Source organism: Elaeis guineensis, chromosome 13 (genome assembly GCF_000442705.2).
Source record: "Elaeis guineensis isolate ETL-2024a chromosome 13, EG11, whole genome shotgun sequence".
Classification (NCBI taxonomy): domain Eukaryota; kingdom Viridiplantae; phylum Streptophyta; class Magnoliopsida; order Arecales; family Arecaceae; genus Elaeis; species Elaeis guineensis.
In genome coordinates, this window is record NC_026005.2 from 48,226,337 (window position 1) to 48,251,163 (window position 24,827).

The 24,827-nt window shown below is 34.8% G+C and overlaps 1 protein-coding gene across 1 annotated transcript; it reads right to left on the reverse strand.

The window, feature by feature from the left end:
* Nucleotides 1-22,134: 22,134 nt before the first annotated feature.
* LOC109506551 (uncharacterized) lies at nt 22,135-23,667 on the reverse strand. Its single transcript, XM_019854477.2, has one exon. It carries the CDS (start codon nt 23,618-23,620, stop codon nt 22,967-22,969), a length of 654 nt encoding a protein of 217 aa, XP_019710036.1. The 5' UTR covers nt 23,621-23,667; the 3' UTR covers nt 22,135-22,966.
* Nucleotides 23,668-24,827: the final 1,160 nt, after the last annotated feature.

The following is a 24,827-nucleotide window of genomic DNA, read 5'->3' on the forward strand; positions in this document are numbered from 1 at the left end:
TTCTCAAGATAGACTTCAGTCATTAGCTGGCTAAATGACTTAGTCAGTGGATCCACCACTTTATCCATGGGGTCTACTCTCTTCATCTTGACATCTTCCATGTCAAGGTAGTCGCGTATTATCTGAAGTCATCTTTCCATGTACTTGGTATTCTGGTGAGACCCAGACTCTATTAACTAAGGGCTATGGTGCCGATATTGTCACTATAATGACATCTCATGACATCAAGTTGCAACATGATTACTTGGACCAGAAGACCTTACCTAGCACCTTTGAAAATGATGACTAACTTAACTTTCATAGGATGATTGGTTATTTGAAACTCTTTCGATCTACCAATTTTCATATTGCACACATCTTGATGTAGACTCTCTACCATCAGTGTCAGATATAAAATCTAAGTCTGTGTATCCTCAAACCCTGCAACTAAAATCTTCCTTCAAAAAATAAGAACAAATCTTTAGTGCTTCTCAAGTATTTAAGGATATTTTTCACAGCTATCCAGTATCGTACACCTAAATTCGACTGATATCTGCTCGTGATATTCACAGCAAGATTATATCAAGTCAAGCAACATGGCATTCATGAGGCTTCCTATAGTCGAAGCATAAGGGATCCAGCTTATAAGCTAAATCTTCTCAAATGTGGTTGGACATATCTTCTTGGAGAGATATATGTCTTGCCTAAGGGATAAAAATTCTCTTTTGGAGTTTTCATGCTAAATCTCTTCAGCACCTCCTTTATGTACTTTTTCTGTAAAAGGCCAGCATCCTTTTATATCTATCTTTATAGATCTTTATCTCAAAGATATAGGATGCTTCCCAAGATTTTTTATATAGAGTTTCTTAGACAACCGTATTTTAATCAAAGTCAGCATGGGAATATCTTTTTCAATCAGGAGAATCTCATCCTCCCATTGACCCTCTTATAAACACATTCCTTAAACACTCATTCCTGATGTAATCAAATAATTTGATCACATCAAATATTCCAACTCTGAGATGCTTATTTCAGTCTATTGTAGCTTGCTTATCTCGTGATCTCTATCATTAAAAGTGAAATATAAAAGTTGCTCCATATAGATATCTTTTTCAAAATATCCATTTAGAAAGGCAGTTTTCACATCCAATATCAGATTCATAATCATGGTATGCCGCAAAATCAAGTAGTGTTTAGATGAATTTTAGCATAGCTACAGGCAAAAACTCCCCTATTAATGCTTTCGCATTGACTATAATATTTGCCATAAGCTTTGTTTATAGGTCTCACCTATCCATCCATACCTATTTTTTTTTTGTGGATCCTTAAGCATCCAATAGGTACTATACCTTTTGCTAGATTTACTAAAATCAGACTTGGTTGGAATGCATTAAGTCAATCTTTAACTTTATTGCTTCCATCAATTTCTCAAAATTGAAGTCTAACATCACCTCATTATAAGTTTTTGGGATCATCTCCATATTTTTTGTATCCCATGAGGAACATTTCCTCTACTTCCTTTGTCAGAATACCTTAAATATCTTTCAAAGGGATGAAAAATTCTACTCGATCTATAAGGTGGAAGAGGTCCCGTACTAACTGGCTCAGATTGAATGGGTTCAGTCAGATCTTCAGTTCGTTACTTTTCAAAGACTTTTCTTCGAGCTCAATTTTCTCCCACTATCACCATCTTAGATAAATTATTTTTCAAAAATGTGGTATGACAGGTCACAATCACATTGTGATCTATTAGAAAGTATAATTAGTATCTTAATAATTTTTAAGGATATCTTATAAAGTGAGCCTGATAGGTCTAGCCTCTAATTTATCTGCTTGTTGTCTTTTGACATAGGCTGACAATCCCAAACCTTAAGATGATCAAGATTCAATTTCTTACCATGCCACATCTGATATGGCATGGTAGGAATGGATTTAGAGAGAAGCCCATTCAACAGATTAAAGTATATCTCTAAAGAAATAAAGATTAGTGAGTGAGTGAACCTCATCATCAATCGAACCATATCTAATAGGGTCCAATTCCTCCTAGACCCATACCCAATTAGTATCTGGGGGAGTCCAATGTAAGATTATGCCATTTATATGAGATAATTCTGAAATTTTCACTAAGGTATTCACCTCCTCTATCCAATCGAAGAATCTTAAGGGATTTTTAATTTTATTTTCTACTTCATGTCTGAATTTTTTGAACTTTTCAAAAATTTCAGACTTATATCCCATACTGTGAACAATCATCGATAAAAATAATGAAGTAGAAATTACCATCTTTAGCCTGCACATCAAATGAGCCAATGTGTTTCCGGGCAAGATGTCTGTGATCCTCTCCCCACGTCCTACAAAGGATAGTTTGGTCATTTTTCTTTGAAGATAGAATCCACAAACTGGGTATTACTTAGAATTCACTGAGCTTAGGAGATGATCCATTATCCAGTTTGTATATCATGTCCTCTCCAAAATGATCTAACCTGAGGTACCAGCTATACTTATGGTTTATCTCATCCTTAGATCTCTCAGATCCTATGCCACTCACTATTTGCTCGAATATATCAATATGTAAACAAACAGATCTGACATACCTTCACAAGGTGTGTCATCCTTCTTCTTTAGGCTATCTAGGTAGAAGGATAATTTCTCTCCGAGTGGCCGTAAGCACTATAGTGAAAACACTTTTTCTTGCTTGACGCCTTCTCTTTGAAAAGATCTTTCTTTGGCTCATTCTTACATAGACCTCTTATTCCAAGCAACTCTCTCTTGGAATCAGATGCCATCCTACAATAAGAATATAGCCCCTTGAACCCCTAAGTGATTACCAATATATTCAGCAATTTCTGTAATGTGTTATCAATTTTGTTCATATGGTAGTTTATAATAAATTGATCAAATGAACTATTAAGAGACTGTTGCATCAAATGCATTTGCAGCTCCTTATGTATGGTCATCTTGAGCTTCTCAAGCTCTTTCAGATTTTTAATCATTGATAAATAATGATCATGGATGGACTGTCCAAGTGTAATCTAACTCTGCTCATCATACAACTCTTGCAGATGGGTTATCATAGCCCTAAAGTCTTGATGTTCTCATGCTTGACCTTGAGGCAAAGATATAGCACCTAACCTAATTACCATCATCCATCCATTTATCAAGCGTTGAATGTTTCAATGGTTGGACAGTTTGGTAACTTTGAAAATCCCGGTCTAGAACATATTATAACCTTTTCTAAGTTTAGAACTATTCTGAAGTTTTTAAGTCAGTCATTTGTAGTTTATCCCGATCAATCAGTTGAACCCTACAATTTGAGCTAAGAAATTTGAAGCTGAGTTATTAACTGAAGAGAGAAGATTCCAATTAGATGTTTATACTTAATCACTATTTATTCTAACAACTTTAGGAAAAAAATAAAAGCTCCCACTATTTTCTCGAATCCCTCACACTCCTCCGTGGAAATGCGAAAACCCCTATGTGACTTGGGTTTTTAGTGAGTACTGTAGTCCTACCAATTTGCATGCACCTCACCTAATAGTTATTGGTGACATACTAAACTAATAGATGGACAATCTTTGTCCAATGCTTTTCAAGCAAGATGTAGCAATTCGATCTCTAAGTCATATGGGCTCACCTAACAGTTATTGACCACACTCTTAGTTAAATCAGACCCATCATTCATAAGTAGGTGTGAAGCTGTCATTGAGACCCTCACTTAATAGTTATTGGACCTAACCCCATTCTCATCCTGGAGCAACTCTTTGCTAATAGAGTGGTTGAGTCTTTCCGGTGCAACTGAACTACTGTGACCAGCCGAGAACAATCACCAATAAGACCCCCGTACATTTACAATGGTGAAAGATCGCTAAACTTAATATATGTGAAAAGATTTGATTTAAGTCTCTTCTACATAGTCACAATACATCTCATGTAAATGACTAATTTGGTTCAGGTCAACGCATTTCATATCTGACTAACCTGTTTTAGGTCAGCATATCTTATTCTGATTAACCTGATTTAGTTCAGCACATCTCATGTCTGATTAATCTAGTTTAGATCAACACAATCTCATATCTGACCAACCTAGTTAGCATAGGTGAATACGAATAACTAAGCAACCTTATCCAAAACTTAATCGATTAGGTTGGCCAGATAAGTGAGATCGATGGGAGGGTAGCCGATGCTTGCTTTGGATACTATTGAAATGGTTAGATAAGCATGCTTCCAATTAGAAACCACTGATCGAGATTTATCTTAGACATCAATTGGTCAAATAGAATTGAATGAGTTAGCCTAGCTATTCGAACTCGATCCACTGAGTCAAATTAGATCTTGAGTCAATCAATTCACATCAAAATATGAATCGATGCGATCAATTATAACTAAACTCGATATTGAGCTCTTTTGATCTAATCTTAATCAACTATTGATTAGGTTTAATCAACTGCTCAAAATCAACAAGAATTCTAACCTGATCTAATCAAAAATTCTAATTATAATTCAATCACTAGACCCAATTGTTCAACCTATACCCTTATGCACCACCTAAAATTCATATTCTAAAAATATTTTTAGATTAGGTTTAAGTGTTAGGATTTTTAAGGTGCTCGTGCATGTAGATTTTAAATTTTTTTTAAAATCAAAATATAGCAGAATAATAGATTAAAATCCTTTTAATCAATAACATGTATTCATTATATGAAGGTACCTAAGGATCTAGTTTATTTGTAGATAAATAGTATGATCTGATTTTTAATCTGAAAAATAAACATGTAATTAGATTGCATACCTATTTTGCTTTTCCATCTTTTAATCTACATTTTCACCATAAGCTAATCTTCACCTGCAAAGCGATGATTTCAAATGTCTTTTGAAGGTCTATTGAAGTTGCACAAGCATTCGGTCTCCATGGATATCTATATAAGGCCTTGATCTGATCAGAAATTTTTAATCTCATCGGGATGCTAGTTTTTTTACAGAGATCGCATCTTGATGATTGAAAAAGACTCTTCTTTTCTCTCAAGATACTCTTAAAGAAGAAGAAGAATAGGAGGATAGAGATCTCTACGCTAGAGATCTAGAGAAGAACTCTTTCTTCTTTTTTCATCCACGCTTGAGAGAAATCTTTTCTCTTCCTCAAAAATTTTGGATTCAAAAAGGAACTCTTCCTTCTTTCTTTTCGTGCCATAGAAGAAAACTCTTTTTCTTCTTTTGCTCGCATGCCTCCAAAGAGAAACTTTTCCTCTCCCTTTTCCATGCACAAGAAGGAGGACACCTCTTCCTTTTCTTCAGCCCAAGAGGAAGACTTTCTTCCTCTTATTTTTTTTTCTCACACCATAGAAGAAAACTGCCTATTCTGATTTTTTTCATGTAATAACCAGCAGCAACCTACATTAAAAAGCCCCTTTAAATAGGCATGCATAAGGGCTTGAAATAAATATTAGTTAGGAGTCTTGGGGGCATCCAACTCTTGGACGCCTCCCTTCTTTTAGGCGTGTAAGGATTCCTACCTTGTGTAGGAGTTTGGGGAGGCCACATATTAGTGTGAACTTCTTCATGTTAAAAAAAGGAGTGCGTGCATATTAGCGTGGAGTTTGGCATAAATTCAAAGTAAGTGGCGTGGAGATGGGGTGGACTGCCAAGAAAGAAATGAGTCATAGTCTAACTAGGACTTTCTTGATTCTTGGTTTAACTACTAACCAATTCTTAGATCAATCCTAACTAATTTAGAAATTAGTTATAATCAAATAACTAATTAGGTCATAGTTCAATTAGAAATTCAATAAGACCCTGATCTAATTAGAAAATTAGTTTGGTTAAATCCCATCAAATTAGGGATTGATTTTTTGGACATAAGGTTATCTCATAATCAATAGGGCTTGATCCAATCAAACCTAATATCCAATAGGACTTGATCCAATCAAATCCAAATCAAATTAAATTGAATCTAATTTAACTAAATTTGATTTGAACCCCATAGCTCAATCAAATTGAGCCCTATTGCAATCTAATTACAAATTAAATCCTCCAATAATTTACTAATCCTTAGCAAATTGAACATTATAATTTTTATATTAACTTAATCATCAATCAAATTGATAATTAAATTTTATTGTGATTCATAATCATAAATCAACCATCTGATCAGTTAAAAATCTCTTTTATGTGTGATCCTATAGGTTCTATTCTATCTGGTAGTGAAGTATATTATAATTTCTATCATAATATTATTAAAAAATTTTTCAATGGGTTAGAACCATTCTAACTCTATCCATCAAGGATCATCGATCATTAAGATGATGCTCATGGATCCCATAATCCACCAATGATATCTAGTAGTGTATAGTTGCAAAGCAGTAGAATAAAAGTAATGAACCTCTAGGTGCAGTTAACATGTGATATAATCTCTCTATCATGAGTTTCGACTAGACAGAGGTCATGAATAACTCATCAAATCTCATCGTCAGTCACATATAAGATTTATTCGACTCGAGTTCATTTTATGAATACCCATGAAAACCCTTTTCCATCAATCACACTATCTTGACCAAGAACTTCTGAACTCAGTCTTATAAATCACATAGGACTTTCTTTTTGCTAAGATCAATAGATCTCATTTAGATGCATATCCTACTCTTACTGTAAATCAACTATCACCAACATCTACTATAAGAACTCATTGAGGCCATATTTCTGTGTGATCAAACTCCAGCAGTCTCATTGTGAGCAGCCACGGCACCACAGATCAAAAGACTAGTCACACTACTGTAGCATCGAGAAAGTCACTAACAAATGAGCAGACATCCATGTGACTTCTCATGTTGGTCACGCTCAATGCTAGTTATTCTCTAATAACTACCTGCACTCTCACTCTAATTTTTTTCTTTCTTATTTTATCACATAAAATAAATTTTCAACCAATTTTAATGCCAACCTGATAAGATTTGATCCTCTTCCTTATTTGAATCAAATTCAAATAGGAAGCAGAGTCAAAAAGGAAAAGAGAGACCCAAAAAAGAGGGGTGCCAACTATTGGCGCACTTCTTCTTTCACGCATGCATTCACGCACGTCCTCTCTCTTTCTATGTGAAAGAAGAGAGAGAAGTCCAGTAAAAGTGGGCTTAGGCATCTAATCTGATTAGATTTTAGTTTAGATTCGATTCAAATCTGATCGAGCCTGATTCGAATCAAATTCGAAAAGACTATCGATCCTAATCTAATCAGGATTGTAATCCAAGTCCAACTTGGATAATTAAATCCAATTAGTCTTAAATTAAATCAAGTTAAATTTAATTAAATCTAATTCAAATTAATTAAGACTTGATTTATAATTTAATTAAGCTTAATTACATTACTACACTTGCAATTAAGTCTCTTTGTTAACAATTAGCAGTTACTAACTATGTAACCCTTACATAATTAGCAATTTTTTAATTCAAACTATCAATCCACTTAATAATTTGATCATGATCCAAGCTATTGATCAAGTCATACACTTTTTGTGTATGACCTCTCAAGTTTTATTCTATCTAGTAGTGAGAAATACCATGATCTCCATCATAGTATCATCAAAATTTCTTTCAATAGGCTGAAATAATCTAACTCACCCTAACAGGGATCGTTGATCTGAAAATGATCCTAATAAGTTCTCACAATCCACCAGTGATGCCTAGCAATATGTAGTGGCAATCCAATAGAATAAAAAAATAAACTTTTAGATGTAGTTATCGTACGATTGAGTTCTTTTATCGAGAGTCTCAATAAGATGCAGATCATGGAAACTCATCAAATTCTAAGCATCTGTCATATGTAAGATTTAATTAGCTTAAGTACAATTATGAATCTCATGAAAATACTTTTTCATTATCACGCTACTGTGGCCACAAACTTAATGACTCAACCTCTTAGGTCGTATAGAATTACTCCTCAACTACTAGGATCGATAAATCTTCTATAAGTGCACATCTACTCCTACAGCGAACCTACTATAGCCAACGAACACCAAAAGATCTCGAATGACTAAGAATTATGTTTATGTGTTATCAGACTACAATAATCCCACTGTGAGCAGCAAGGCACCACAAGTCAAAAAACTACTCACATAACTACAGCATCGAGATAGTCACTATCGAGTGAGTAGACATTGAAGTGACTTCTTATTCTTGATCATGCTCAGTACCATTATTTTCTAACAACCATCGTATTCTCGCTCCAGTGTCCCCACACTGTAGACTCAAGTTCCATCAACCTAAAAGAAAAATGATCTGTGCATTAATCTTGTCGGAATAATCACCATCCCCGTGACGATCATCGATTGAAAGCAGTTTAGGAATCGATCTATAATGACACATGTCTTAAATTTTTAACTTTTCAGAATATGTGTCATTGACCATTAACTCCTTAGATGATTCTAGAACACATTACTTTAGAATGAAAATAATTATCTATTTTATTAATTTCAAGTACAAAAATATATCCTGAAATTAATACAATGTGTTAGCTAATAATTGACTTTTCAGGTAACACATCTAACACAAACATGCTCAATTTTAAACTCTTTCCTTTGAAATATTGATAGGGTCTAGGATAAAATCCAACAAATCCCAACTAGTCCTTTTGAGCTTATTAGAAGAGGAAACTTGTAGATTAACAACTATCTTTGGTTGTCAAGCAACCTATTTTTCTATCAAATACCTAGGGATTCCACTCCACCACTCAACCCTTCCAACAAATCAGTGGAACTTTCTTATTGGAAAAAATCTCAAAAAAACCCAGCAAATGGAAGAAGAAAATATTAACTTTTGCTGGATGGTTCACTTTGGTGAACTCGATCCTAAGGGTTATACTAGTTTGTTGGATGATGGTTCTAAAAATTCACAACACTATAATATAAAAGATCAATAGGACATGCAGGGACTTTACAGAAGGTGACATTTGAAACAATGAAGAACTATAAAGTGGGGTCAAATACCTAGCCAGTTGGTTAAGCATATGTTGCTCTAAGAAGCTTGGAGGTCTTGGGATAGCAGATCACCAAATCTTAAATAAAATCTTTTGATAAAATGAAGGTTGAAATATCACTCTGAGCATGATAAGAAATGGAAGAAACTAGTGTTCTTGATCTGCTATTCAAGGACACTACCAGCAAAACCATCTCAATGCCTATTTAGCCTTGCCTCTGTAGTCTGGAAGGAGGTTCTAAGAATATACAAAGTCTTCCTCCAAAGTACCATTCTAGTCATAGAAGATGGTAAACAAATACCATTTTGGCAACATGGTTAGCTAGAAGGACAAGCACTTAGTGAAGCTTTCCCTACCCTATTTACCTTTGCAATTAAGCTTGAGTCTAGTGTAGTACACTTTCTCTTGAAAGAGAACTTCATGGAAAAATTAAGAACCCAATGAACTATATTCTCCTTAGAGAACTACAACTTCTAATATCAGTATTGGCTAATATAAATCTCTCAGCAAACAATGATAGAAGACTTTGGAAATGGTCCTCATCTAGCATGTTCTTAGTTAGGCACTATTACCTAATTCTCATAAATGGGTGTGTAACATCCTAAATAGGCCTCATCATTTGGAAACTATCTCTACTGAAAAAGGTAAAAATCTTCTCTTGGTTATGCTACCATAATAAAATTTTAACTACTAGGAACCTGGAGAAGAAAGGATGTCAGGATCAGATTTCTACCTCTTATCTAGAAATCATAAGGAATTTGCCAATCATCTATTTCTAACATATGAATTTTCAAGAAAATTGTGGAATTTATTGTTGAGAGGAATGATAAGGGGTTTGCTATCTATCACCTACCAAGACTTATAGGGGCATTTAGTATGGGGTGATCCACTCAAGATCAAGAGTGATGTCGATGGAGGTAATGAGATTATCATATTTGATTATACCATAGTGATATTAGTGGCAATAATCTTAAATCATGTTCACTTCTTAAATTACTGTTCAATCTAGTGATAGGATATCCATCATTGAGTCAGAAATCCAAGACTATCCTAAGCAATGATCTTGGCATAAAATTTAAGAATAAAAATATCCCTCCATTCGATAAAAAAATGATATATTAATATACCATTAATATATTATATTAATATTATATATTTGATATATTATATTATATTGATATTATATATTATATTTATTATATATATTATTATAATATATTATTAATCATATTATTGCCATATTATGATTCAATGATAATTTTAAATTAAAGTAAAAATATATTATTATACTTTATATCTATATAATAAAAGTATTTATATATTACTTCTATTTGCTATATTTTTCTAATCAAAATAAATATCAATATTAGTAAATGATATATTACAAGTATAAATAAAAATATTAATTCTATAATAATAATTAATATACTTTAATAAAATTAATGATTTATTAAGATAACAAATATATTTTTATTGAATATATTAATTATTAATAAATTAATAAAAAATATTATTATTTTATTATAATATATTTTATATGATTAATAAATATATTTTAATGAAATATATCATGAATTATTTTGATATTATATAGTTAATAATCTTTGATTCTCATATAATACCAAATAGATTACTCATATATATCTGAAGATCTTTAATTATTGGATCATAGCCTATCAAATGTAGTAGTTTTAGATTACTAAAGATCATAAGATTTAGATCATCGGTGATTTTAAATCATTGTGATGATTCAATTTGGCTCACCAAATACTATCATAGAGTTGTTAGAGGTTGGTAGATGCTTCCATGGCACAATCGGAGGTATGGGATTGCTTAATAGCTATCTACTCTTAGAGCATTTGGGTGAAAAGAAATCAAAGGGTGTTCAACTTTGAGGCCATATCCTTCATAGAGGTAGAAAAAATGGTAGCCTTCTTGTATAAAGACTAGATGTCAATGAGGGGTAGTAGAGAATATGAGAGGATTACCTAAGCTTTGAGAAATATCTAATAGTCAAGCACTGAGAATAATATGGTAATCTTACTAGGGAATTGTCAAATAGGAGAGACTCAATAGTCTACCTGAAAGAACACTTATAAGGAATGTGCGGATTTTTGCATACAAAAGCCTGGTGGAAATTTTGGTTATAAATATATACCCATTATAGATGATGGGATGGCTCCATGAAAAACCTTGGAAGTCGTATCAACTACATCTTGATATCTAAGCCCTTGGTTATTACATCCTAAATGTTACGCAAAAAGGAACTAATAGTTTTTGCTATCATGGCTTCAAAGGCTGCTATCCTCTTTAAAGACTCTTGCTACAATTTTATCTATTTTATAAATATCTTATATACATTAATAAACAGAATTGCAAGAATTGTCTCAGTTCATTTTTCATCTCAAGAGGAAAAGTTTTGGTTAAGAAGGATGTGATCAAAAGAAGATGGAGAAGTTATTTTTATAAGCTATTCATTGAAAATCATATAGATGATTTAGGATATCTCACTACTTTCTATTGATGACAGAAATATAAAGTATACTTGTAGAGCTAAAGTATCCGGTATAAAGGAGACAATGGGAAAGATGAAAATAGAAAAAGTTGTTTAGCATTATAATACTGACTTATAAGAATAAAGGTGACATTAAAAATTATTCTAACTATTATGGTAGTACACTCATGAGCCATAAATAAAATTTTGGGAGAGGGTGATTCAACATAGATTATGCTATAACACCAATATATTAGAGAACTAATTTAGTTTTCACCGAAAAGGTTGATGATGGAAGCTAGTTTCTCCTTTGGACATTAATAAAGAAATATAAGAAAAAGAGACAAGATTTCAATGCAATTTTTATTGATTTAGATCGTGCATATGATAGATTTTATAGAGAAGTTTTATAGTATAGAAAAGAAAGGAGTTCCCTTAAGATATATTTATGTAAATATGGACAAGTGCATTGGAATGGTTACTAGTATGAGAATTATTTGTGGTAATATTAATGAGTTTCTAATCACAATAAGTTTACATTGAGGATCTATTCTAAGTTGTTATGCTTTTGCATTAGTCTTAGATGAGCTTATTAGATATATTTGGAATGATATTCCTTGGGATATCCTATTTGTGAATGGTATAGTCTTATTAGATAAAATTGATATCATGGTTAATAGTACATTGGAATCATGGAAGAGTGCATTAAAATCCAAGGATTTTAAATTAAGTAGGGCCAAAATGGAATAAAATGCATACATTTCCAATAAAATTAGAAATAGAGATGAAAGTGGTATGAAAATTGAGGCTCATGAAGTTTAGCGATCATTTTTGGTACATTAGAATGATTGTTCATTAGGAAGAGGAGATTGAAGACAATGTTATCCAGAAAATTAAAGTGGGTTGGATGAAATGGAAAAGTGCAAGAGGGATACTATATATGTGATCAAAAGATGCTTGCTCAATTGTAGAAAAAAATTTAAAAAAGATAGTGATGAAAAAGAGGAGGAAGAGATTTTCTTTTTATTTTTTTATATTTCAAGAGTGCATACAAGGGACCTATAAATATAGATATATATATCCAAATATAGATAAAAAATAATAAGAATATGCTAAGAAATAATATCTCTGGATTCTTAATTAGATATTTTTCTAATTAGGTTTAATCCTTCCAATACTCTCCCTCAAGATGAGGTGAAGATATCTCGAAGCCCCATCTTGTCAATCAATCCAGAAAAAGATGATGAGCTAAGCCCTTTGGTCAGAATATCTGCCACCTGATCAGAAGATCGAGTGTAGGTAATGCAGATCTGGCCCTGATTGATCTTTTTCTTGATAAAATGATGATCAATCTCGATGTGTTTGGACGATCATGCTGTACCGGATTGCTTACAATCTCAATTGCTGCCTTGCTGTCACAATACAATCGAAGAAAAAATTTGTTCAGAAGTTGTAATTCTTGAAGCAGCTTCTGAACCCAAAGAAGTTCACATATGCCTAGAGCCATTGCTCTATATTCAGCTTCTGTCGATGATCTAGCCACCATTGACTGTTTCTTACTTCTCCAGATAACTAAATTACCCCCTATATATATACAATATCCAGAGGTAGATTGCCTATCATCCAGTGATCCAGCCCAATCTGCATCAGTAAATCCCTCTACCTAGAAGGTGTCGTGTCGTGAGAACAACACACTACGACCAGGACATCCTTTCAAGTAGCGTAATACTCTGAAAGCTCTCTCCATGTGCGATTCTCATAGATCATGCATGTACTGACTGATGACACTGACAGCATAGACTATATCAGATCTCGTATGTGAAAGATATATCCACCTCCAACCAACCGCTAGTATCTTTCTCAATCAACAGGAGCTCCACCATCTGTCACTGTCCGATAATTCTGATTTATCGGGGTAGCAGCAGGCTTACACCCCAACATCCCAGTCTTAGAAAGCAAATCTAGAACATACTTTCATTGTGAAAGAAAAATCTCTCTGGATGATCGTCAACTTTTATACCCAGAAAATATCTTAGTAGACCCAGGTCTTTCACCTCAAATGCTTGCTTCAATTTTTCTTTGAGTTGCTTAATCTCATGATAGTCATCTCCTATTATTATAATATCATCAACATAAACCAAGAGTATAGTTTTCTTTCCCTTGAAATGCCTATAGAATAGAGTATCATCTGCATTACTCTGTCTATATCCCATTCCTTTCACAGTCTGACTGAATCGATCAAACCAGATCCAAGGAGATTGTTTAAGGCCATAAAGCGAGCGCTTTAGCTTGCAGGCTTTTTCAGTAGTTGCTCTGGTCTCAAATCTCGGTGGTATCTGCATGTATACTTTCTTCTGAAGATCTCCATGAAAAAATACATTCTTCACATCTAACTGATGTAATTTTCAGCCAAAGTTAGCAGCAGATGATATCAGTATTCGAACAGAGTTTATCTTGACCACTAGAGCAAAGGTTTCATCATAGTCTACCCCATATGTTTGAGTGTAGCCCTTTGCTACTAGTCGAGCTTTATATCTTTCCACTTTGCCTTTTGGAGTCTGCTTTATAGTGTACACCACTTACACCTTACAGGACGCTTCCCAGCTGGCAGGGTGACCAGATCCCACGTCTGATTTTTGGATAAAGCAGTTATCTTTTCTAACATTGCTTCCTTCCACTTAGGTTCTGCCATAGCCTTTTGTCAGGTACTGGGAATACAGATGGAGTCTAATGCAGCTATAAAGCTTTGATAAAATAGAGACACATTCTTATATGAAACATAGTTAGCTATATCGTAATGGTAACGAGTAGGAGAAATAATTGGGTGAGTACCATTCTGTTTTGCAATAGGAATATTAAGATTAAAAATGGAAGGAGTAGCAAAAATAATGTTACCATTAGAGGACTCTAGAGAAGAAGCTTCAAGCGGTGGAGGCACCTGGGTAGTTGGTGAGTGCACACTGGACTCTTCTGGTGGATGAACACTGGACTCTTCTGCTATCCCAATACCAGACTCTCCCTGAACATCATTACTATGATAGTCCCCCTGGGCACTAGAATTTTCAGGCATGCATAGAGAGTCACTCGAAAGAAGTAATTTTGGTGTCCTATTATCAGATGGATGACTTCCATAATAAGCTTTGATTTTTCGAAAAGTAACATCCAAAGTAACAAGCATTCGCCGCTCAGGGGGGTAATAGCACTTGTATCTCTTTTGAGTAGCAGGGTAATAGACAAAGACACACTTTAATGCTCGTGGATCTAGTTTTTCTACTAAGGATCTATGATCTCGAGCAAAACAAACACACCCAAAGACCTTAGGAGTGACCACATAATCAGTAGACCCTTTCAAGCACTGTATGGGGGACTTAAATCTGAGTGTCATTAGGGGCATACGATTGATCAAGTATGCAGCGGTCAAGACAACCTCACCCCACAAAAACTTAGGAACTTGTATGGTAAAGAGTAAGGACCGGGCTACTTTCAATAAGTGCCTATTTTTTCTTTCGGCAACTTCATTTTGAGCAGGAGTATCAACACAAGTGGTCTGATGAAGAATTTCATGAGTATGAAGATATGCACGGAACTCATGATTAATATATTTGGTGCCATTGTTAGAATATAAAATTTTAATTTTGGCACCAAACTGAGTACCCACAAGTTTATGAAACTCCTTAAAGCAGTTTAAAACTTCCATCTTTTTCTTCAATAAATAGACCCAAGTTATCCGATTAAAATAATCAATAAAAGTAACAAACCACCTATGGCCCATGAGAGTAGTAATACTATATGGTCTTCATACATCAGAGTGAATTATAACAAAAGGTTTAGAACTTTTAACTCCAGATATAGGAAACACTCTCCTGGTGTGTTTAGCCAACTCACAATGATCACAAACTAATAGATTTTTGTTGCATTTATTTGATAAAGAAGGAAATAAATGACTAAAAATAGAAAAGAGAATATGACCCAGCCTATGATGATGTAACATAAGTTTTGAAGTGGCACCTTTAGCAGACAATGCATACGCCATCAAAAAAGAGTTTATACTTTTTTCATTAATTGATAGATAATAGAGTTCATTGTACAGCCTACCACCCTCAAATATCTTCCTCATTTTCAGCTCTTGAAATAGACAATGAGAAGGCCAAAAAGTTATAGAGCAATTCAAATCTAGTAACAGAGCTAATAGAGAGTAAATTTATAAGAAATGATGGAACATGCAATACTGATGATAATCGTAAACTAGGAGTACAGTCAATGGATCATTTTCCTGAGATAGAGGTAAAAGATCCATCAGCTATTCGGACCTTGTCCTGATCTGAACATGGTGAATATGAAATAAAACTATTAGATGTCTCTGTCATGTGACTAGATGCTCCTAAGTCTATTACTCAAGAGTTGGATGTTCCATAAGTAAATACATGTGATAACTTATATGGAGTACCTGAGTGTACAAAAAGAGAGGAATCAAAATATCCATCCTGGTGGCTAGACTGTTCTAGAGTAGAGGGTGTGGTGTTAGAAGATGATTCATACTTTTTCATCAATCGTCGGAAGGTCCGGTATTCCTCTGTAGATAAGCTGTGTACAGCACTCTCAGTTTCTTCAAAGAGATTGGCTTGGGCAGATCCATGATCATGATTATGTCCTCCAGTTCTTCCACCACTACGACGACCACCACGGCTCCGACTACCTCACCCAGGTTGATTTGGATGACCATGGAGATCCCAGCAAAATGCCTTAGTGTGCCCAGGCTTTTTGCAATAAAAACATACCTTCTCACCTATCTGCTATGGCTGCACAGTAAGAGCTGATCTTATAGGACTACTAGAGTCGGAGGTCACTCATCGTCATGTCTTCTCGCTCAAAAAAGTAGAGAAGACTTGACCCAAACTAGGTAACATATCTCTGACGAGAAGCTGAACTCTAACAGACTTATATTCCAGATTCAGACCATATAGAAAGTCTTGAACTCGTTCTTTGTCTAAATATTTTTGAAATCCATCAACATCGATAGAGTATTGTAGAACAAAAGTTCTATAATGATCAACCTCAGACCAGAGATGCTTCAACTCAGTGGCATATTCAGTGACAGATAAATTTTTCTGGTGAAGCTGATGCAATTGAGAACGGATCTCAAATGCTTGAGTGGAATTCTGCTTCTGTGAGAACATTTGAGCCACCGTCTCTCAGACTTTCTGTGCAGTCTCCAGCAATTGCACACTTCTGGCCACACTCTGTATCATGATATTGAGAAAAAATGTCAGAACAACAGAGTTCTCCATTCTCCATTAAGCCATATCCTGCTCATTATTAGCAGATTTTCTCTTTATGCCGGTGAGATATCCTTCCAAACCTCATCCTTGTACAAGCAGACGAGTGCTCCTCTCCCATTGCAGATATGTCACTGGGCCATCAAGTTTTACAGCCACTTGAAAAGTATTTAGCGATCCACTATCTCTTGACGAACCACTTGATTGAGTGGCAACTGTAATAAGCCGATCCAGTAGACTTTCAAGATCTTGCATAGTAATTGGATTGGCCATTTTCATAAACAAAGTATGATAATCTCACTGACACACCATCATCGGATACTCTTTAACTACAAGCTTCCAAGCATCTAGCCATAAAATTTTTTCATTTATTTTTTTAATCTTTTTTTATCTTTTTTTATCTTTTTTTTTAAAAGGAAATAAATTAAAGAAAGAAAATATATTAAGGGAAGGAACTTACGTTTCCTTCCTTATGGACCATTCACCCATGAATCACGGGATTGCCGAAGGATCCGAAGGGGGGACACCGAAGGGCTGAGAAAGTGATTGGAGGTAGGAGGCAGCGGTGCTTGTCGGCAGTGGGCCGCAGCATGCCTTGGCTGAATGCGAGAAAGAAGGGGGCCAACAGAGGCAAGAAGGAAGCAGCAACGTCGAGAAAGGAAGAAGGAGGAAGAAGCTGGCCGTGGTAGGTTCCGTGCGGGCGTCGGCATCGGCATCGTGATCGCAGGAGAGGGCGACGGTCGAGGAGAGTGGATGCGAGGAGGGCATCGTGGTTGCTGCCAAACCTGACCACAGTCGGTTCCGTGCGGTCGGTTTCGAGGAGGGCGCCGGTCAGCATTGTGGAGGGGGTGTGGGGAAGGCGAAGGCGGTGGCATCGGAGGGGTTTCGGACTGGTGAAGGCAATAGCGTCGGAGGGGCTTCGGACGGGTGAAGGTGGTGGATTGATGGCAGTGGCGAAGGTGAAGGCAGTGGCGAAGGCGAAGGTAGAGGCAAAGGTGACGTCGGCGTTGGAGGGAAAGGACATGGGTTTTGTATGCAGAGAAGAGAAGAATAAGAGGGAAAGAATAAGACAAAATCCGAGGGAAAGAGACAAATGATCGAAAAAATAGATAAGAGGAAAGAGAAAGGGAAAGAATAAAAAAAAATTATGATCAGAAAAATAGATCAGAACCTGAGGACTCTGATACCATGATGAAAAAGAGGAGGAAGAGATTTTTTTTTTATTTTTTTATATTTCAAGAGTGCATACAAGGGGCCTATAAATACAGATATGTGGACCCAAATATAGACAAAAAATAACAAAAATATATTAAGGAATAATATCCCTGGATTTTTAATTAGATATTTTTCTAATTAGGTTTAATCCTTCCAATAAATAGCTACACAGCTAGCTATGTCTTATAGTCTGAAATATTGGGCAATGAGAAAATAACATATGTATAAAATATATATCGTTAAAATAAGACTATTGAGATGGATGTATGGTAATACAAGAAAAAATTGAATAAAAAATGAAGCCATCCTAAAAAGATAAAGGTAACACCAATTGAAGACCAATCGAGAGAATTATTTAGACAGTTTAAACATGTGCAACATAAGCTAAAGGATGCATTAGCATGAAGGAGTGATTTGATGTATATAAAAAAAAGATAGAGGTAGATCAAAAATCACATGGGATAAAGTAGTAAGGAAAGACTTAATATCTCTATATTTCTCAAAAAGGTTAGACCTAAATTAAATAAAATGGTGAAAAAGAATTTATATAGGCAACCCTAAACTAGTTTGGAATAAAGGTTTAGTTTAGCTAGCTCAGCTGAATAAAGTTTATAATATAACTTTCTTCTCAGTATGTGTTGAATTTGCATTGTTCCACCAAAGCTGGTTTGATATGAGTCACATGTGGGTAAGCATAGTTATCTATGCCTTGGTAACAATAGTTTACTGTAAGTTGTGATGAAATTCTCATGTATTACATCATAGTTGAGCACGTACCATGCACATGCATTTATGGATAGTTATGATTTTCTACCATTATATATTTAAATAAATATTTATAAAGTAAGGCTTTGGGGGTAGAAAAGTGGGGAGTGGAATATATTTTCATAGGAATATCTTTAAGAATAATGTGATATTTTAGCAAAAAGTATTGAAAAATTTTTTATTTATAAATAATATATATTTATGATATTATTTTTATTTATAAATATTTTTTAATTATAAAAGATTATTAATCCAAGAGAGTCACCAAATGTGATGCGGGCTCCTTTCACCACTATGAGTAGGGTTGGGTAGAGAAAAGGTGCAAAATCCACCATATCAGAAAGTCGAATCATAAGCCAAACTTTCAAAGATGATAACTTGATTGTAAGACATTTGATTGAAAGGATCTTTATTTGAAACTTGATATTTTTTTAGATCTATGATCTGGCACCACTCTCTAAGAGAGATCACACTCTTAGAGATTAGGTCCAAATTTCATTGTTTGCATTATGACATGGGCTTGTTTAAACTGAAAGTTTTCTTTTTGGAAAAAACTTTAACTAGATATATTTTCTAATCCAGAAAAAAATTTGGTTAAGCCATAGAAGGTAAAAATAATATAGAAATAAAGATCTACCTTTTACAGTATTTTAGTATTTTTGAGTTTACTTCTACTAATCATGCTTATTTTCAAAAAATAAGTTGTATTGGAACTAATAGAGGAATCTAACTTAAATTATATAAGAGTGGACCTTACTACTATAAATAGAGATGATATATCATGGTTTTATATTGATCAATAAAAGGAAAGATGACCTAAACCTAGTTTTACATTGTTTTCACTTTTTTCTAATTTACTTTGAGAGATTCACAAGGTTAAGAAATTTTTTTCTTCTTTCTGATAATATAATTATTTTCTTAAAAATCTTGAATATGTAAGAATTTTAACTATAGAAGAAAAGCAGAAATTTTAAATTCCATAAAATTCTAGAATTTAAAAAATAAAATTTTTGTCATGCATGAGGAAGAGAGGAGCATTGAACTCTCCTTTTAAACAAATTGCTTAATATACAGCTTTAACATGCATGCTCTCATATATGTCATTTTTCCCTATAAAGATTCTATCCTTGAGCAGAATAAATTTATCTATCTCAAACACTAATTTGAATATAGACTAATTTAGAAGTCCACTAGATGCAAGATTTTTTTTTCTAACTTTTGACACATAACACATCATTAAAAGTAAGTATTTTTCAAGAAGTGAATTCAAGTCACAGAGTTCCTTTCCTTTTACTTGTGTAATGGATAAGTTTTTCATATAGAGAACACTTCCATCTTTTACAAGTTCATACTTCTTGAATAGGCTCTCATCCTTGAACATATTTTTGGTTGTAACAAAATCAATCTACAATGCCTTATTATCTTCAAAAATATTAATTTCTGATATCATTGCAACAAATTAATTTTTCTTTACATGTGATGCATCATTTTCTTTTGAGAAGATGGCATTATACTTTGCGGGGTCTATGGTTTTGACAATAAAAGCATGCACCTTTCTTCATCCTTTGCTTGCAAGAAATGATGGATTGATTATCTCTACTCTTTATATGTTTGCTTAACTGATCATTCTCTACCACAGACTTTGAAAATATGGAGCAAATTATTCCTTGTTTTCATTTTGTTTATAATATTCTTCTTCAATATAGAGATGGTTAGTCAAGTCCTTGAGAGATATATCCTCTTTCTTATATTTTATACTTCTTTTAAAATCTTTCCATGATGGAAGAAGTTTGTCAATAATAGTGGTCACTATTATAGATTTATCCATATGCATATTATGCAATTTATAATTATTAAAACATGCTCTATTTCATGTTGATGATAGATCTCTTATAGAACAGTTGCATGAAATAGAGCATTTTTTTTTCTACCAAAAAAAACATGCTCTATTTCATTAATTATTCTATAAGAGATCTATCATCAACAATCTTACAATTATTAAATATACGAACAAGAAACTTCCTACTGATTGCCTCCTCTAACATTTATTTTCCCTCAAATTTCTCTCATAACTCTTTTGCGGTATCTATATTCTGATAGGTGTCAAAAAGCATATTTGATATTTCTTCGAAATATGTCCTTTACATATGCAATCATCATTATTCCATTTCTATCTAATGCAAGATTGTGCTATGATTTCATTCTCGCTCTCTTTTGACCTTTACAAAATATATTCTCGCTCTCTTTGATGATATAGACAATTTTGAGAATTATAAGGAGAAAGTGCATCTTTTTTGCTCATCTTAAAGAATTTCCTTCATCAAAGTTTTCCAATTCGATAAAGTCTATATCTATCTCTTTAAGTGTTGCAAATGCCATATTTTATAAAATGAACTAAAGTCTAAAGATTGTTGGAGCAAATGGGAGGAAAATTGAAAACTTTCTTAAGAAAAGGTTTTGAAAATCTCCTTAAGGAAAGGCTTCAAGGCGTATGCAGCATTACCGCTTTTCTTAAGACTTTATTTGCCCCCAGCAATCAGGTATGCAAAGGGAATGTGTGATGAGCTTTTAGGATACAATGAAATCTAATGTCTGATCATCTTTTACACTAACAAATCAAACTAGTGAGCATTCACTAGTTTCTACAGAATTATCAAGCTGATCCTTTTCATTGTATTAGAATTGCTTTTCCAATGCAAAAATATGAGTTTGTCCATCTTTCATAATTCCCCTCACAAAGATGCATTAAAAATACATAGCACCGTTAAGAAAAGAAGTCAGGTGACCAACCACTGCAACAATCCTTTGTTTTTCTTTTAAGCAAATTAAAATTTTATTCTCTTTATTTTGAAAATATGTAACAAAGTTGAACTTATAATGATAGTTGCAATTACCAGAATATAATTACAGAACCATTAGTTGTTTGACCATTTTCATAGAAATTATCAATTTTTGTTACACTTTATTAATATGCAAGTATAGCGATCATTATGATCGCTGCAAAATTATGCCCGTTTGTAAACTGATGCAAAAGATTACTTTGAGGCTATTCATTTCTTGTAACACCAATTTTGATGTCTTTAACTATTTTACTAGCAACGGGTGCATCTCTCTCTCTCTCTCTCTGACACGCACACACACACTCGCACAGTAACCATGTCTTAAATCACTATATGCTATAATATTAACTGATCCAAAAACAATCGACAACGGTCGGTTGACCATACCAATTACAGGAAAACTTTCAAATGCCATGCATGTAATGTCAACAAATAGATTATTTCTTAGCAAGCTCTCCGGCCCAGAAAAACTCCACTCAACCTTCTCAATTTTTTCTTATTTTAGAAAAAGTAATATGTCATGTAGGCATAGCCTCAGCATAATGGAGTGGGCTCCACGCTCATCAAATGTAAAGTTGCAACACAGATTCACAAGCATGTCATCTATGGAAAAGCAACAGTATATATAAATGTCTCACATGAACAATCCATACAGTAATGAGCACCAGCTGGGCTACTACAACATAGAGCTCACCAAGGAAGTCGCTCCACATTTCAAAATAAAAATATAACAATAACCCATAGATAGAAGCTGTTAAAAACCATGAATTCAGAACCCCATGCTCGTTTTTAGAACTACACAGAATATAGAGGCCAGGTCTACTAGCACCTAGTAGTAGATTTCTGATACTAATGCTGTAAGAGTATATAGAGCAGCATGACCATAATGATGATGGTAATGATAATGGCAACGACAGGGGCTTACTACAATAATTGTGCACATGAAGAGGTGGTGGGGAGGGGGTGATAACAATGTTTGTCCGCAATAAGGGATTGGATCGAGATGGTCTAGTTGAAAGGCTTAAACCAGTACATAGAAGGAGATAAAGATGTGGACTGTTTGCAGTAGCCGATTGATGAGAGGATTGAGATGGTGGAATTATTGGAGACTAATTATGATGATGGTGGTGGTTGGATGTAGTACGGTGGAGGTGGTGATATATTCAATCGATGGAGGATGATGAGAGTGATAATGAGCACAAAGGTGCCGGAGGCCGAGACTTCTAATAATATGGTGGAGGTGGTGATCTGCAATAATCTGGTGGCGGAGGATAGTGGTGATAATATGGGGAGGCGGAGGAGGTGATGAGTCCTTGCAAGGCGGAGGAGGTGGATGGTGATAATAGTAAGAAAGTGGAGGAGGTGAGTAGTATTTGCATGGTGGTAGAGTAGGTGAGGAGTACTTATAAGGTGGTGGAGAGGGGTATGCGGAAGTGTTAATAGTAGGGAGGTGGAGGAGGCGAGGAGTATTTGTATGGTGGTGGAGGGGAGGCGTACTTGTAAGGTGGAGGAGGTGAGGAGTATTTGTAAGGCGGTGGAGATGGAGAGTGATCATAATAATAAGGATGGTCATAGTAGGGTGGTGGAGGTGGAGACTTGTAATAGTAGGGAGGTGGAGGAGGCGAGTAGTATTTGTATGGCGGCGGAGAATACCATGAGTATTTGTATGCTGGCGGAGGAGGCGATGAGTACTTGTAAGGTGGTGGAGGTGAGTAGTACTTATATGGCGGTGGAGGTGAGGAGTATTTATAAGGCGGTGGAGATGGAGAGTGATCATAATAATACGGATGGTCATAGTAGGGCGGTGGAGGTGGCGAGTAGTATTTGTATGGTGGCGGAGGCGATGAGTACTTATAAGGTGGTGGAGGAGGCGATGAGTATTTGTAAGGTGGTGGAGGAGGCGATGAGTACTTGTAAGGTGGTGGAGGTGGTGAGGAGTATTTGTAAGGTGGTGAATAGTAGTAGTATGGAGGTGAGGGAGATGGTGGTGGAGGAGATTTGGGTTCGTCGAATGCATCTGTCATAACGCTGCAGGCTATGACACAAAGCAACACCGCGAGCGTAAGCCTTGCCTTCTCTAGACCCGCCATCCGTATCTATTCAAAAGCGAAGCAAATCTTCAAGTCTCTGAAGGATGGGCTGCGAGTCATCTAATGCACAGTCCTGTCCCTTTTATAACCAATCCTTGATGATTGACGAGGTTATTTAAATGCATAGTATTGTCATATCAACGACCTGGTAATATCTGTTATGAGGTTTACTTAAAACTTTTATATATGAAGCTTAAGTTTTTATTAATTCTGGCTAATATAATAAACAATATATAGCCAAATAAATGTTAGTTAAAGATGACGCACGTTACCCAGAGAGTCGTTCCCATAATTTGAATGGTTCTATTCTGCGTCACCCAGCTCAGTATCTCTCAGTATATTGCACATGCCGTTCACATGATTGAAATAAAACGAAAGAGTCCACGAAAATGGAAATAGATGAAGCCGGAGAAATAAGAACATCTGGACGAACATGACCGGTATAAAAATCAAAACAAGAATAGTTAATTGTGAGAACGTGATTAGGGGAGAAAGGGGAAAAAAGAAACAAGAAAGAAATGTTGAGTTCAATCAGAAAAACTACTTGAAAAGCAAAATTTCCCATCACAGGTCGAGCTTGCCACCAATATGTAATCTGTTTTTGTAAAAAATAAAAATCAAGTTGCAGAAAGCTTCTCTTATGGTAGGATCCATGCATGACCGATCACCCACACCCTTATCTAGTAGTCTTGACATCAAAAAGTAGATTTTTGGGCTTCCGTGCCTGTTGTTAATTTTCATGCTAAATTATTATGTATGCTATATGCACTTCTTATTTATGCTAGAAGAACCCTTCTATATTCATGCTAAATTATTCAAAAAAAAAAAAGAAAGTTATATGGATAGTCCTTCTATTCAAAGTCTGGCTCCTTTATAAATCAAATGCATTGCACCTGCTAAATCCTAGTAAAACTACAACAGCAATGATAGAATGGACAGAGATGACAAGAGTTCTGCTAACATATCCCCATCCTTAATTTCCTCAAACAATCTCATTTTTGGAGACAATCAATACGAAAAGGCAGGTCAGACCATCTGTTTCAGCTGGGGTTAGTTGTGAAGTGTACCATCCTTGAGGTATGCAGTCAGAACTTCATGCCGATACCTTATTCAGAGCATGGAAGTAAGCTTAGAAAAAGAGAGATGAGAGAATATCCAAATAAAGATCAGCATGTTTTTGGTGGGAAAAAGATCAGCATGTTTGTAG